This window comes from Pelophylax lessonae, assembly GCF_965119305.1.
Source record: "Pelophylax lessonae genome assembly, chromosome: 2".
Lineage (NCBI taxonomy): Eukaryota > Metazoa > Chordata > Amphibia > Anura > Ranidae > Pelophylax > Pelophylax lessonae.
Genome location: NC_138769.1, coordinates 55,963,415 through 55,978,945, shown reverse-complemented (window position 1 = coordinate 55,978,945; position 15,531 = coordinate 55,963,415). Strand labels below are relative to the sequence as shown.

The window sequence follows — 15,531 nt, the reverse complement described above, 5'->3', positions numbered from 1 at the left end:
AGACAGCTGTTAACCAGTCCAGCACTGCAGCTGCAGTCAGTGTCTCTCTCAATCTCCATTCTCAGCCAAGCATCTGGCTACAGTAAGAAGTTAGAACCTGTGTCTGTGTTCCATCCTGTGAGACAGGAAGTGAGGGGAAATATCCCCAACAATACTCCAACAGCAGAAAATAAAATGTGAGAACCCCCCCCCCCCCCCTTTGTTATTCAAAAGTATAAAAAAAAGAAAATGCCTACACATATGTATTTATTTAACCATTTGCTTACTGGGCACCTTTACTCCTTCCTGCCCAGACCAATTTTCAAGTTTTCAGCGCTGTTGCACTTTGAATGACAATTGCGCGATCATTCCACACCGTACCCGTATGATATTTATCTTTTTTTTTCACACAAATAAAGCTTTCTTTTGGTGGTATTTAAAGCGGAGTTCCGGGCTAAAAAAAAAATTTTAAGCTAAAAGTACCCCCGGGACAGTCAGGGCTGGTGCATTTAAGCAACGATAGCCTCTGAACTGTCCAGTTTTACTTACCTGTAAGAAGAAATACTTACCTTGAAAATGTCTTGTCCAGCGCTGCCATCTCAGGTGTGGGCAGCTGAAGCCGGAGCGTCCCTCTTCGTGTCCTCTTCGGTGATGTCGGAGTCCCATAATGCCCTGCTCGTCACTTCCGGGCAAGCGTGTCACCCCTGAACAGCTTCTGCGCATGCCCAGAAGCTGTTCAGCAGGGAATGACGCGCCTGCACCAGAATTGAGGAGTGACACCGCTGCAGGCGCATTGACTCCTGGGATCGATGACGCTCATCTCCCAGGAGTCAATGCAAGGAGGAAGTGACGGCGTGGGCCACGGCCGCAGAGGGAGGAAGAGGAAGGAAGGTAAGTATATTTTCATTAAAAACAAGGTAAGTGAAACAAAAAAAAAAATTTTAATTATCCAATTCTTTTCCAGGTTTCTGTGAGCTAGCCGACGGTGCAAACTTCAGTTTTAGGGTGGAACTCCGCTTTAATCACCACTGGTTTTTTATTTTTATGGTAAATAAACTGAAAAATTTGGGAAAAAAAAGTTTTTTGTTAGTAGTTTGCTATAAAATTTTGCAAACAGGTAATTTTCCTCTCTTCACTGATGTGTGCTGATGAGGCTGCACTGATAGTCGGCACTGTTGGGGCTGCACTGATAATCAGGACACTAATAAGCATATCAGTATGGATGTCCCTTTCACACTAGCTGGTTGCCAGCTCTCCTCATGCTGTCAGTGCGAGGAATGCCGATAACCGGCTTGTGCTTCTATCATGATCAGCTGTGCCTGGACACAGCTGATCATGTGGTAAAGGGCCACTGTGATTGGCCCTTTACCCTGATCTGTGATCAGCGGTATCCTAAGGACTCAGTGACCACAGAGCATGTGGCCCGTGCGTCACAGCAAGCACATGAAAGGGACAATCATAGGAGGACATCATGTGACCCCCCTCCCAGAACTGGCCAACCACGCTGAAGCCGTCATTCGGTCAGAAAGTGGTTAAAGCTAAGCCTCAGAATAAGTTAACATTGTCTAAATGCATTCACATGTATTTTTCCTTGAATTTTAGTGTGCTTTGTGTATTTCTTCCAGATCTGTGCAGTGATCCAGTTTGAGACTTTCCCTCTGTGCAGGAGCTTTCTGTAATAAAGACCACTCACTGCTGCTTCCTATCCTTGTGCAGGATGACTGGTCTGGTCTCCGCCCCCTCCTGGTGTTTTCTGTAGACAGCCTGTAGGGCCCTTCCCACAGCTGTGCTCTCTGCACAGGTTATGTACAGCGACGATGTCACCGTTACCGTACAAGGTATTATCTGACTTGATACACACATGATAAATTTATATTCTTTGTGACTATTGAGGAATATATTTGGAGGGAAGTTTTTGTGCCCAGAGTTCAGCTTTAAACAGCACATAGAGGTAAAAAAAAGAGTTCTGCTTTAAATATAACATTGCAGTCAGAAATAGGAGCCAGTGGCCTGTCCCTGGTATGACTCCATTGCTCCTTCTCTGCTTCCGCGCCGTGGAGCCTCTGACCTCACTCTCCATCCCTCACCTTACAGCAGACAGTAGCTCAGCTACTCACGCCTGCCAAATATTAAGGCACAGTGCTGCCAAACTCTTTGGTAAAATGCAGAAATATACAGGGCAATTTATTATTAGGCTGACATCATGGGAAGCCCTTGAAACTCCACTCCATACTTTATAATGTGTGAGACATTTCCTCTCTTTGCTCCTCATAAATTGCAGAAGTTCAAAGGTTGTGCAATGTGTGTGGGGTGCATAAATCCAAAGTCAACAGTGCCATCTAGTGGTGAAAAGGCAAAATACTGTGCAAAATAAAGAGAAAAAACAATTACAGTACTGTACACAATGTTTGTAATATATAAAGGATATATATATATACATATATTTCTTTATTTTATTTATTTTATTTTTAAGCGGTATATTTGTCATTTTAACTAATTGAATACCAGTCCTTAATATGTCACTTCATATCGTTTGTTTGTTTTTTTTTTTAGACAGAGCTTTCTTTTGGTGGTATTAAGTATCTATTGAGTTTTGACTAAACATTTCAGAAAAAAAAAAAATGTACCTTACTTTCTGTACAAAACATATAAAACTGCCAGGACAGTACGAACAACCCCAAAATGACCAAAAAAAAGTAGATACCACAAGGTGATCTACTGTTTTGCCACATTTTTTGGGGAAATAAAAGAACCACGTTGGTATTGAGGGAGTTCTAAAATTGAACTTGGTAATGGTGTATTAGATACAAGGCTTTATTACTGTACATGGCATGCACTGAAGGAGAGGAGGTGAATGGGATAAAGCGGTATTGAACCCAAAACCAAAAATGTAATTCTTTGCAGCTTATCAATTACACTAACAAATTGAGTTCAGACTCCAGATAATACTTTTTTAAGCAGTTACAGAAAACAGTTTTGTTCCTTTTGGGATAAAGATTTTATATATATATATATATATATATATATATATATATATATATAAAGAAAAAGCTGATCATTGTAATCCCCCTGCCAGTGGTAAATGGTTTGTCTCAACCCTCTAAACAAAGGAAAGAAAGCCTAAAAAAGAAAACGAATGCAGCCATCACATCACAAGTTTGGCAGCTGATTTCAGTTGTTTCAATGATTTTGGGTGAAGTCAGGTGAACAGCTGTGGCCAATCATACACAGAGTTCTGTGTTTACAAAAAGACAGATCTCTGTGAATTGTGAACAGCGATAGTAAAGTAAAAGCAGCACATATTACACATTTGCCTGCCCCTAGATGTTAACCCCAGTTTTATTAGTACAGTGTACAGTATTATCACTGATCACTGTATTAGTGTCACTGATGATACCAGTGTGAGTTAGTGTACCCCCCAGCTAGCATCAACCAGCTCCAGATTGCCCACCACCCTATTACAGTCACTCTATAAGTCGCTGATCGCCGCCATTACCAGTATAGCATAATAGCCAAGTAAATTCCAGTATATATATACCAAAGTTTGTAGACGCTATAACTTTTGCACAAACCAATTCATTTACACTTATTGATTTTTTTATTTTTTTTTATCAAAGACGTGTAGCGGAATACATTTTTGCTTAAATTATTAAGAAAATAGAATTTTTGATTGGATATGTTTTATAACACAAGGTAGAAAATATATCAAACTCATTCACGAAGAGTTACTATATTTATTGGGGTATCTACTCAAAAAGTTCTACCTACTTAATGCCATTTATGTACATGATGATAACAAAATACGCCTTATACCATGTATTTTGAGTTTCTGTATTACATCTTACTATGCTTGTCCTCCTTTTTTTTTTTTTTAATAATCAGTAATTTTTTGTTTATATCGCAAAAAAATAAAAAATATTGGGGGTGAAGTACCATCAAAAGAAAGCTCTATTTATGTGAAAATAATGAGAAAATGTTATTTGTGTACAGTGTTGCATGATCGCACAATTGCCAGTTAAAGTAGCACAATGTTGAATAGCAAATGGTCATAAAGGGGGTAAAACCTTCCAGAGCTCAAGTGGTTAACCAGGTACTGACCGCCCGCCGCAGTTTTACTGCGGCAGGCAGCCGCTCCTGGGCAAAGTGACATAGGTATACCAGATTTTTTCAGTGGGGATTAGGTCCAGGCTGTTTCTTGGCCACTCTATTATAGGTGGATATTATTTATTTTTATTTTTTAAACAAGTCATTTTTTTGTGCGGGAAAACAGCACTTTCACGTTTTTCCACGAGAAAATTATACTTTTTTTCCAATCCGCGTCTTGTGTGTGTAGTAATTTGTCGAAGGGCTTCTGGGCCCAGAGAGAGCCCCACAGCACAGCTGATGGGCTCTGCAAGGACCTGATGACCGGGCAGAGTCCAGCAACATGCCTGCACATGCGCCATAATGGTGGTGCTAGAGGGGGAACCCAGCCACCTGAAACGTGGACTGAAGTTCTGCTTTAAAAAACAAAGAATCACATACAGAACCTCATGTTATATTTTCCCCATGTGCAATGACATGTACTTCCATTATGGGTATTGCCTCCAAAGGAACCAGAAACTTGGACAGATTGCTATTATTGAGCTGTAAATGAACAGTCTAAGGCTATATTCACAATATAAACCAGAGGTATCAAATGTACAGCTGCCCACTGGGTTATAAAGGAATAATTTGTAAAGCTAAAGTAAAAAGTTGAAATCCTCAACATCGGAGGTGAAAATACCTGAATGTCTTACTAATACAAATACAGCGTTCTCTTTGTGTCCTGCAGTACCAGGGATTGTGTTCACTGAAAGAAAATCTAAAACAAGTTTTTTTTGTTGTTTTTTTATTGATATATAAAATCTATTTTTAAAAATAGTTGTTAAATATTTATAATAACATCTAAAATTGCTATAAATCATACAAAAATGCAAAGCATTTTTTTCAATGGCGCCCGTGTCGAGCAGCCGACCTCCTGTGTTCAGAATGCAGCAAGGCAGCTGCTTGGCACAGGACCCAGAAGCAATTGGAGATCACTGGAGTAGTGAACTTAAGTAACTATGTATAAAACATCAATAGCTGGAATTCCTTTTTAAAAATACCTTCATATAAGTAAAAAGTTTAAGTAAACTACATACCTGTTGAGAAGAAATAGAATACTTACCTTTCCCTTTCCCGGCACTATTGAACTCTGTTCTGCTGCTGAGAAATGCTCTATCAAAGACCACTGGCAAACCGACACTAAAGTGGTACTAAAGTCTAAAAATAATAAAACTTATGAGAAGGCAGGCTCTTTATTGCAGAAGAGACATGCAATGTGCCTTCTGCAATAATAAAAACATACCTGATTGTTCACAGTCTTCCTTAAAATGTACACTGAGGTGCGAATGTACAGAAGTTGCGTTATCTCATAACAGCCAATCAAGACAGCCGAAGACCTGGCATCCAGAAGAAGCAAGGGAGACGATGCAAACACTGGCAAGGGACCTTGCGGACGTTGGACTGTTGGAGGGGAGGTGAGTATTGTGGACTTTTTTCCATTTTAAAGGAATGTAAATCTGCTTGGTCACCTGCAGCGCTTACTGATTCTCCTGTAAACTCCATGCATTACACGAAATAGTAATGATGGGGGAGGTTGGCAGGAAAAAACAGGAAACAAGAAGATTGACACTCCCAGAAGTGTCAGTTCCCCAGCAGTGATCATTTGACGACTACTCCGGATGGAAGTAAGTATTCGGTTTCTTCTTTACAGGTATGTGGTTTGCTCAAGTACTTTACTTATTTGACCTGGTGTCTTTAAGTTACATCTGTAGAATTGATCTGTCCAGGGTCAAGAGGGAAATTATTTCTTCCATTGTAGGAATAAATTGACAGCTGCCTCCCTTTATTTAACTTTGCCCTTTTCTGGAACAACAGTAATGGCATTAGAACTAACATAAATAAAACTTGATGGGCATTGGCCTTTTTCACTCTTCTTTGCTTTGTTTCTATGTAGTGCAGCCCCCAACATAAAAATAGTTACAGCTACATTTAAAGTTAAGGTATGCTTAAAAAGGGTGAGAGTCTGCTGTAAAACATGTGCTTATGTAAACATCACATACAGACACAGATCTATGGTGACAGAAAGTCCCTGTTCTGTAGAAGGTTGTCTGAACTTTGCAGAATTCTCAGTGCTTCCAGTCGTAATTCTTCCACTAAGGCAAGATGAGGATTTGTTGGGTGTTCTTTTTTCCAAGCAGAGATCTGAAAAAAAAAAAAAAAATATATATATATATATATATATATATATATATATATATATATATATACACACACACACACACACACACACACACACACACACACTATATATATATATATATATATATATATATATATATATATACAGTAAAACCTTGGATTGCGAGCATAATTTGTTCCGGGAACATGCTTGTAATCCAAAGCACTCTTATATCAAAGCGAATTTTCCCATAAGAAATAATGGAAACTCAGATGATTCATTCCACAACCATTTATTCATAAGTCTTTCAGTTTATAGTCTATATACAAAGATTATAGCAATGTGATAGGTTGTGTCATCATAAAATGTCCATCCACAAATGGCGCCTCCACAAGGGGATTAGAAGCAAAATCCAGCAGGAGCTACAGAGAAGAGAGAAAGAGGAGAAAAAGAGAAGAGAGGCGCCTCTAAGTGTAGCAGTATGGGGACATTTAATGAAGGTACAACATTTAGCAACTCACATGCTTGATGATTAAAGAGGCACATCTAAGTATGCAGGCATCCGGGGTAAAGCTGTCCACATAGACCATCTTCTGAACCACTGGCTCTCACCGATGTCAGTCTGCAATTGTGAATGGGAAGACTACCCTGCAGTAGAGTGATCTGAAAGCGAGGCTTTGAATCGCTCGTGGAGCGCAGCGTGGAAGGGTGTGATGAAGATGGCAGTGCGGAGGATGGCCTATGTGGACAGCTTTACCCCGGATGCCTGCATACTTAGATGTGTCTGTTTTAATCATCAACCATGTGAGCTGCTAAATATTGAACTTTCGTTAAATGTAACCATATTGCTACACTTTAGAGGCGCCTCTCTTCTCTTTTATACCCAGTTGTGACATGCCGCTACTTGTATATCAAGACATCGCTTGTATATCAAGTCAAAATTTATTTTAAAAATGTGCTGGTCTTGCAAAGCGCTCTCAAACCAAGTTACTCTCAAACCAAGGTTTTACTGTATATATATATATATATATATATATATATATATATATATATATATACATATATATATATATATACACACACACATACAGTATCTCACAAAAGTGAGTACACCCCTCACACTTTTGCAAATATTTTATTATATCTTTTCATGTGACAACACTAACGAAATTACACTTTGCTACAATGTAAAGTAGTGAGTGTACAGCTTGTATAACAGTAAATAAATTAAAAAAAAAATTTGCTGTCCCCTCAAAATAACTCAACACACAGCCATTAATGTCTAAACCGCTGGTGACAAAAGTGAGTACACCCCTAAGTTAAAATGTCCAAATTGGGGCCAAGGTGTCAATATTTTGTGTGGCCACCATTATTTTCCAGCACTGCTTTAACCCTCTTGGGCATGGAGTTCACCAGAGCTTCACAGGTTGCCACTGGAGTCCTCTTCCACTCCTCCATGACGACATCACAGAGCTGGTGGATGTTAGAGACCTTGCGCTCCTCCACCTTCCATTTGAGGATGCCCCACAGATGCTCAATAGGGTTTAGGTCTGGAGACATGCTTGGCCAGTCCATCACCTTTACCCTCAGCTTCTTTAGCAAGGCAGTGGTTGTCTTGGAGGTATGTTTGGGGTCGTTATGTTGGAATACTGCCCTGCGGCCCAGTCTCTAAAGGGGGGAAATCATGCTCTGCTTCAGTATGTCACAGTACATGTTGGTATTCATGGTTCCCTCAATGAACTGTAGCTCCCCAGTGCCGGCAGCACTCATGCAGCCCCAGACCATGACACTCCCACCACTATGCTTGACTGTAGGCAAGACACACTTTTCTTTGTATTCCTCGTCTGGTTGCCGCCACACACGCTTGACACCATCTGAACCAAATAAATTTATCTTGGTTTCATCAGACCACAGGACATGGTTCCAGTAATCCATGTCCTTAGTCTGCTTGTCTCCAGCAAACTGTTTGCGGGCTTTCTTGTGCATCATCTTTAGAAGAGACTTCCTTCTGGGATGACAGCTATGCAGACCAATTTGATGCAGTGTGCAGCGTATGGTCTGAGCACTGACAGGCTGACCCCCCACCCCTTCAACCTCTGCAGAAATGCTGGCAGCACTCATATGTCTATTTCCCAAAGAAAACCTCTGGATATCACGCTGAGCACGTGCACTCAACTTCTTTGGTCGACCATGGCGAGGCCTGTTCTGAGTGGAACCTGTCCTGGTAAAGCACTGTATGGTCTTGGCTGTGCTGCAGCTCAGTTTCAGGGTCTTGGTAGTCTTCTTATAGCCTAGGCCATCTTTAAGTAGAGCAAAAAATATTTTTTTCAGATCCTCAGAGAGTTCTTTGCCAGGAGGTGCCATGTTGAACTTCCAGTGACCAGTATGAGAGAGTGAGAGCGATAGCACCAAATTTAACACACTTGCTCCCCATTCACACCTGAGACCTTGTAACACTAACGAGTCACATGACACCGGGGGAGGGAAAATGACTAATTGGGCCCAATTTGGACATTTTCACTTAGGGGTGTACTCACGTTTGTTGCCAGCGGTTTAGACATTAATGGCTGCGTGTTGAGTTATGTTGAGGGGACAGCAAATTTACACTGTTATATAAGCTGTACACTCACTACTTTACATTGTAGCAAAGTGTCATTTCTTCAATATTTTCACATGAAGAGATATAATAAAATATTTACAAAAATGTGAGGGGTGTACTCACTTTTGTGAGATACTATATATATATATATATATATATATATATATATATATATATATATATATATTTTTTTTTTTTTTAAATACGCACATATATAATACAAGCAATATACAGAGATTGCTTTCCCCTGAAAACTGAAGGTGCACTTTAAAGCTAAAGTTTAATCTGTTTGTATTCTGTATTTCCTGGTTCATCCTTTTCCCCTCATAAACATTAAAATGAAATTATTAAAGGATTAGTTCACCTTTGGGAACATGTTACATGTTCCACCAGTTTTTAGGGTGGAACAATTAACATGTTCCCGCTCCTACAGCTGCTCCCTGATTACCCCCCCTCCCTGTGACAGCAGGCTGGGGATTTTCTCCCCACATCCGCTGTCACTATTTGAAAAGAGCTCTGTGAATGAACTACAAGTACAGACACAGCTTTTGCAGCTGACGGCTTGTATTTTTAAATGAACCACCAAAGTAGTTAATTGATTCTTCCTGTCATTGTGTAGCTGCCTGCTCATATGAGATGCAAGCAGACAGCTTACACTGACAGTCTGCAGGAGTCCTGCATTGCACCCACGACCTGCTGATCTCGGGGGTGATGCTTTCCAGGCTCCTACAAAAAAAAAAAATAGAAAATGCACATTTTTTTACCAGCAAAATATTGTGCCATTGTTTATTTTAAAGGTGAATTTATCCTTTAAATAAAACCTTTCTGGTTTCTTTACATACCTTATCTTAGACCCAGTGACATCATCACAGGGTCTCTGTGCTTTTCTCAACAACACAAGCAGGTGAGTGGGGGCCAGCAAGGTGCTGTACATAGCTCCCTAAAACATCACAGCACATCGCAGAAATGTATGAAGCACATACATCATTGAAACACATTTCTCGCACAATTTAAAATGCTGTCTAACGTTTTCAGAACACCCTGATGAAGTACACTTTACTACATTTGTCCTATAATTAATTCCTCCCAGCCCTGAGCAAAGCCACCAGTTCAAATATTTACCTTCCTCCTTTATCTAGCGATCTTTGCTGTGTGGCCCTGTCCAACCTTTCCAGTGAAAGTGTCCCTGCTTCCTCTTACTGCGCATGTGTCCTGTGGTCCCATTCATTCCTATACAGTTTGGCAAGAACTGTTTGATAAGTCCAAAAAAACCCCGTTGATCATGTCAGAACTCCAGAGCTCACCTGTGTCCTTCCCACACTTCTTGTGCTATCACAAAGAGCCCTCCTAGTTCTTTTCATGGACTATGGCAGTTGGTCGTCAAATTGTGGCCCTTTGCTAGCCTTTGTCTGGCTCTTGGGGAACTATTCCTCCCACTGATAAAAAGTACTATTAATCCAGCTGACACAAACAGTGGGGCATAATTCCTGCCACTGACACCAATGATAAGGCACTATTTTCCACGCTGACGCAAACGATGGAGCACTTCTCCTTCCAATGATACCAACGATGGAGCACTATTCCTCCCACTAATACCAATTATAAGGCACCATTCCTCCCACTGATATCAATAATGAGGCACTATTCCTCCCGCTGATATCAATGATGGGGCACTATTCCTCCCGCTGATATCAATAATGGGGCACTATTCCTCCCGCTGATATCAATAATGGGGCACTATTCCTCCCGCTGATATCAATAATGGGGCACTATTCCTCCCGCTGATATCAATAATGGGGCACTATTCCTCCCACTGATATCAATAATGGGGCACTATTCCTCCCGCTGATATCAATAATGGGGCACTATTCCTCCCACTGATATCAATAATGGGGCACTATTCCTCCCACTGATATCAATGATGAGGCACTATTCTTCCCACTGATATCAATAATGGGGCACTATTCCTCCCACTGATATCAATGATGAGGCACTATTCTTCCCACTGATATCAATGATGGGGCACTATTCCTCCCACTGATATCAATGATGGGGCACTACTCCTCCCACTGATACCAATGATGGGGCACTATTCCTCCTACTGATATCAATGATGGGGCACTATTCCTCCCACTGATATCAATGATGGGGCACTATTCCTCCCACTGATATCAATGATGGGGCACTATTCCTCCCACTGATACCAATAATGGGGCACTATTCCTCCTACTGATATCAATGATGGGGCACTATTTCTCTCACTGACGCCATCGATGGGGCACTATTCCTCCCACTGATATCAATGATGGGGCACTATTCCTCCCACTAATATCAATGATGAGGCACTATTTCTCTCACTGACGCCATCGATGGGGCACTATTCCTCCCACTGATATCAATGATGGGGCACTATTCCTCCCACTGATATCAATGATGAGGCACTATTTCTCTCACTGATGCCATCGATGGGGCACTATTCCTCCCACTGATATCAATGATGGGGCACTATTCCTCCCACTGATATCAATAATGGGGCACTATTCCTCCCACTGATATCAATGATGGGGCACTATTTCTCTCACTGACGCCATCGATGGGGCACTATTCCTCCCACTGATATCAATGATGGGGCACTATTCCTCCCACTGATATCAATGATGGGGCACTATTTCTCTCACTGACGCCATCGATGGGGCACTATTCCTCCCACTGATATCAATGATGGGGCACTATTTCTCCCACTGATATCAATAATGGGGCACTATTCCTCCCACTGATATCAATAATGGGGCACTATTCTTCCCACTGATATCAATGATGGGGCACTATTCCTCCCACTGATATCAATGATGGGGCACTATTCCTCCCACTGATATCAATGATGGGGCACTATTCCTCCCACTGATATCAATAATGGGGAACTATTCCTCCCACTGATATCAATGATGGGGCACTATTCCTCCCACTGATATCAATGATGGGGCACTATTCCTCCCACTGATATCAATGATGGGGCACTATTTCTCCCACTGACGCCATCGATGGGGCACTTCTCCTTCCAATGATACCAACAATGGAGCACTATTCCTCCTACTTAAACCAATTATAAGGCACCATTCCTCCCACTGATATCAATGATGGGGCTCTTTTTCTTCCACTAATACCAATTATGGTGGACTATTTATCCTCCTCCTGACCAAAGGTGTTGTGCAATTATTCACTCCCACTGTGCACCAACTCTGAGGCATTGTTTATTCCCACTGAATCCAGGACATTTTTTTTTCTACCACCAGTGGGCACAATCTGGCCCCCCTAAAGTCTGGAGGATAGTAAAGTGGTCCTTTGTTTAGAAGGTTTGGAGCCTCCTGGACTATAGAATGACTAGCCTTTATGTTGTAGAGTATGTAAATCAAAAATAATCAGCGCAAGCCCACATTCAACAGAAAAAAAGAATCAATCAAGATTCTTGTGCACAAGGCTGCAAACAATCAGTGCCAAACACAAAAACACCTGTGAAAACTTAAAGAAAATAATATTGCTGCGCCAAGTCTTTCATTGGAGATAAATAAATAAATATGTTTGGTGTACAAAATGTTATCACAATAACTCTAAATCAGTCCATCAACTGTGATACTAAAGTGATAAATCAATTTCTGAGCCGTGATTATAAAATCAATAATATTAATAGTCCCAATCCTCATTGAAAATAGTGACTGAAAGAAAAATCAAAAAATCTTCATCCACAAATGTGATCAAAAGGGCTGCATGCTTCACTCCTGGTGCTCCTAGTGACTAGTGACAGATTAGCAGCTCACCTTAGGAACAGACTCCTGAGAGTCAATACACACTCTGGAATAATCACTGCAGTCTGGTTTGCCTTCCCATCACCGCCTCCTGATAGTCCCTCCAGGTTTATATGGCATCGGTGTGGAAAAAATAAAAGCAAGATCTAGTGCTCTCTGATTTTAAGGCTATTTATTAAATCATAAATGGTGAAATCGCACTTACATTTCAAAGCACTTCAGCAGTGCGGACTTATCATAGCATCAAACGCTGCCTGTGGTCTCCGGGAATCGACGTGATGACGTGCAGGCTCCTCCCCCGTACACGTTGCGTCATAGACTTCGTCAGCGGGCTGATTTGATTTATCACTTTAGTATCACAGTTGATGGACTGATTTAGAGTTATTGTGATAACATTTTGTACACCAAACATATTTATTTATTTATCTCCAATGAAAGACTTGGCGCAGCAATATTATTTTCTTTATGTTGTAGAGGTCTGAGAATTGGAGTGATTGAGTAGTTTAGCAAGACAATGGATAGGGCTGACACCACTCAGTCCACAAAAATGTTGTGTGTTGTCAGACCACAAGGGCAAAAAGCTGAGTGGATTTCTAGAAGACTTTAACCCCTTCCTGCTGACTATATGCTGATATGTGACAGCACAGTGGTCAGGCTTTAACATCAGGTTTGTTTTGTTCTGGGAATGCAATTACTCTGTGCCCCCAGCACTGTTACAAAGCTGCCACTGACAGCTCCAGGTCACTGTTTGAGCCTCTGGCATTAAGAGCCTTTTCACACTGAGGCGCTTGAAAACTGTCCATACAGAGCTGCGTGCTTTTGCAGCACTTTTGCTGCACCTTTGAGGCGTTAGTGATGTGCTGTTTTTAAGGAGACATGACTCAAAAACTGCTTCAAGAACCATTTTAAGGTGCTTTTGAAGCGCTTTCTATCCATTTCAATGGATAGGGGCGTTATTGAGGTGTTTTTTTTTAGTGCTCCAAACATGCATCAAAGATGCTGCTTGCAGGATTTTTTGCACCGCCCCACCAGTGCACCACCCCAGTGTAAAAGCATTAATCTGTGTGCGGAGAGGGAGGTGTCAGAGTCCCATGCACCTCTATGGGGGAATTGGATGAGAACAGACCGCCTGTCCGCTCTCATCCGATCCCATCCGATCACCTGGACGGATGGAAAATAGGGTTTCCATCTGTCTGGATTTCACGGACAGGATCCGATGCGGATGGCAGCGGGTGTAAGCGGATATGTCTCCGCTGACATCTGCTGCCCCTAGGGATGCATGGGGGATCCGATCAGACCTGCCTAAAAAACTGACAGGCGGATCTGATCGGATCACTCATGTGAAAGGACCCTATGGGGTTGATTTACTAAAACTGGAGAGTGTAAAATCTGGAGCAGCTGTGCACAGAAACTAATTAGATTCCAATTTTATTTATTTTTTGTCTTTTTTTGTCAAAGCTGAATTGAATAAGCTGAAGTTAGAAACTGATTGGCTACAATGCATATCTGCACCAGATTTGCACTCATCAGTTTTAGTAAATAAATCCGTATGATATTTAAAAAAAGGAAAAAGAGCTGCAGCATTTACACTTGTTTTTGCTACTAAAAACAGACTGATTTCTCTATATAAACACAAGTGCTCAGTTGAGCGTCTCATGTTTGTTTCCTGATTATCGGGAGACGTTGGATCTTAGCAATGCTAAATCCATCATCATTAGAAAAAACAGCTGCAGTACCTGTGCCCTCTTCTGTCCTCATTCACAACATTTTACTTTTCACTGCAGTACAAATACTCTTAAAGGCAGTCCAACAGATTCACTAAATGCCATGCTGATAAACAGAAGGGTTAACATTTTAGGCCATGCTTTCAGGAAGCCAAACGCCACTTAAAGCCAATCGCTGTATTCCAGCATCTGCCTGACTCACCTTCTGTAGAGCCCATGAAGTCTGCTCTAGTAAGTGCTGGCAAATCTTCCTCACAAGTTCCATGCAGCTTTGCTCGTTGGACTCCGACATAAAACTTCCCAGAAGAACTTTTTTCCAGTATGTGCTAAAACAACAAAGAGATTATAGTCTCCAAAACGATACTAAGATCTTGCAGTGGAAAGAAAAACAGGCTGGTTTCATAGTTCATTTTATATTTACTGCAAAACGCATCCCTTAATTTTACCTTCCTGTAAAATGTAATGGATTACAGAATAAAGGCTCTTTCAAATGGGCAGCCAGAGGACAGTAAAACAAAAAAAAAGAGTTGAGCCATGGTTTTTCTGTCCCCCAATCATTCAGGTAAAATCTACTATGGCAACCAAATGGACTAACTACCTGTAAAAAAATGTTTAAACGCAGGCAACTGAGAGATACAATGGGGGAGAATTACTAAAACTGGTAGACATAGAATCTAGTGCAGCTGTGCATAGTAACCAATCAGCTTTTAGATTTTATTGTTAATACCTAAGGCCCCTTTCACACGAGCGATCCGATCAGATCTGCCTGTACGTTTTTTAGGTGAACCGGATCGGATCCCCCATGCATCCCTATGGGGCAGCGGATGTCAGCAGAGACATGTCCACTGACACCCGCTGCAATCCGCATCCGATCCTGTCTGTCAAATCTGGACAAATGGAAACCCTATTTTCCATCCGCCCAGGGGATCGGATGAGAGTGGACAGGCGGTCTACTCTCATCCGATTCCCCCATAGAGATGCATGGGGCTCTGACACCTGCCTGCTCAGTGGGGATCTGTGTTTAAGATCCCCTGCTGAGCAGCACGGATCCACCTACGGAGGCGGACCGTGTGAAAGAGCCCTTACTGAACAAGCTGAAGTTAGAAGCTGATTGGTTACTATGCACAGCTGCACCACCAGCTGGTTTCACACAGGCTTTCCCCGATCAGGTCCACCTATCAG

General features: G+C 41.5%; 1 protein-coding gene across 1 annotated transcript in view; it reads right to left on the bottom strand.

Moving 5' to 3' along the window:
• Window positions 1–5,735: 5,735 nt before the first annotated feature.
• LOC309547168 (SET domain-containing protein 4-like) overlaps window positions 5,736–15,531 on the bottom strand; it is a 41,113-nt gene continuing 31,317 nt past the window's right edge. Inside the window, exons 10-11 of the mRNA XM_082246956.1 lie at window positions 14,552–14,675; window positions 5,736–6,246 (exon numbers count right to left, since the gene is read on the bottom strand). Of these exons, the coding sequence (XP_082103082.1) occupies window positions 6,115–6,246; window positions 14,552–14,675 (256 nt within the window). The 3' untranslated portion in view covers window positions 5,736–6,114. The remainder of the gene's footprint in view (window positions 6,247–14,551; window positions 14,676–15,531) is intronic.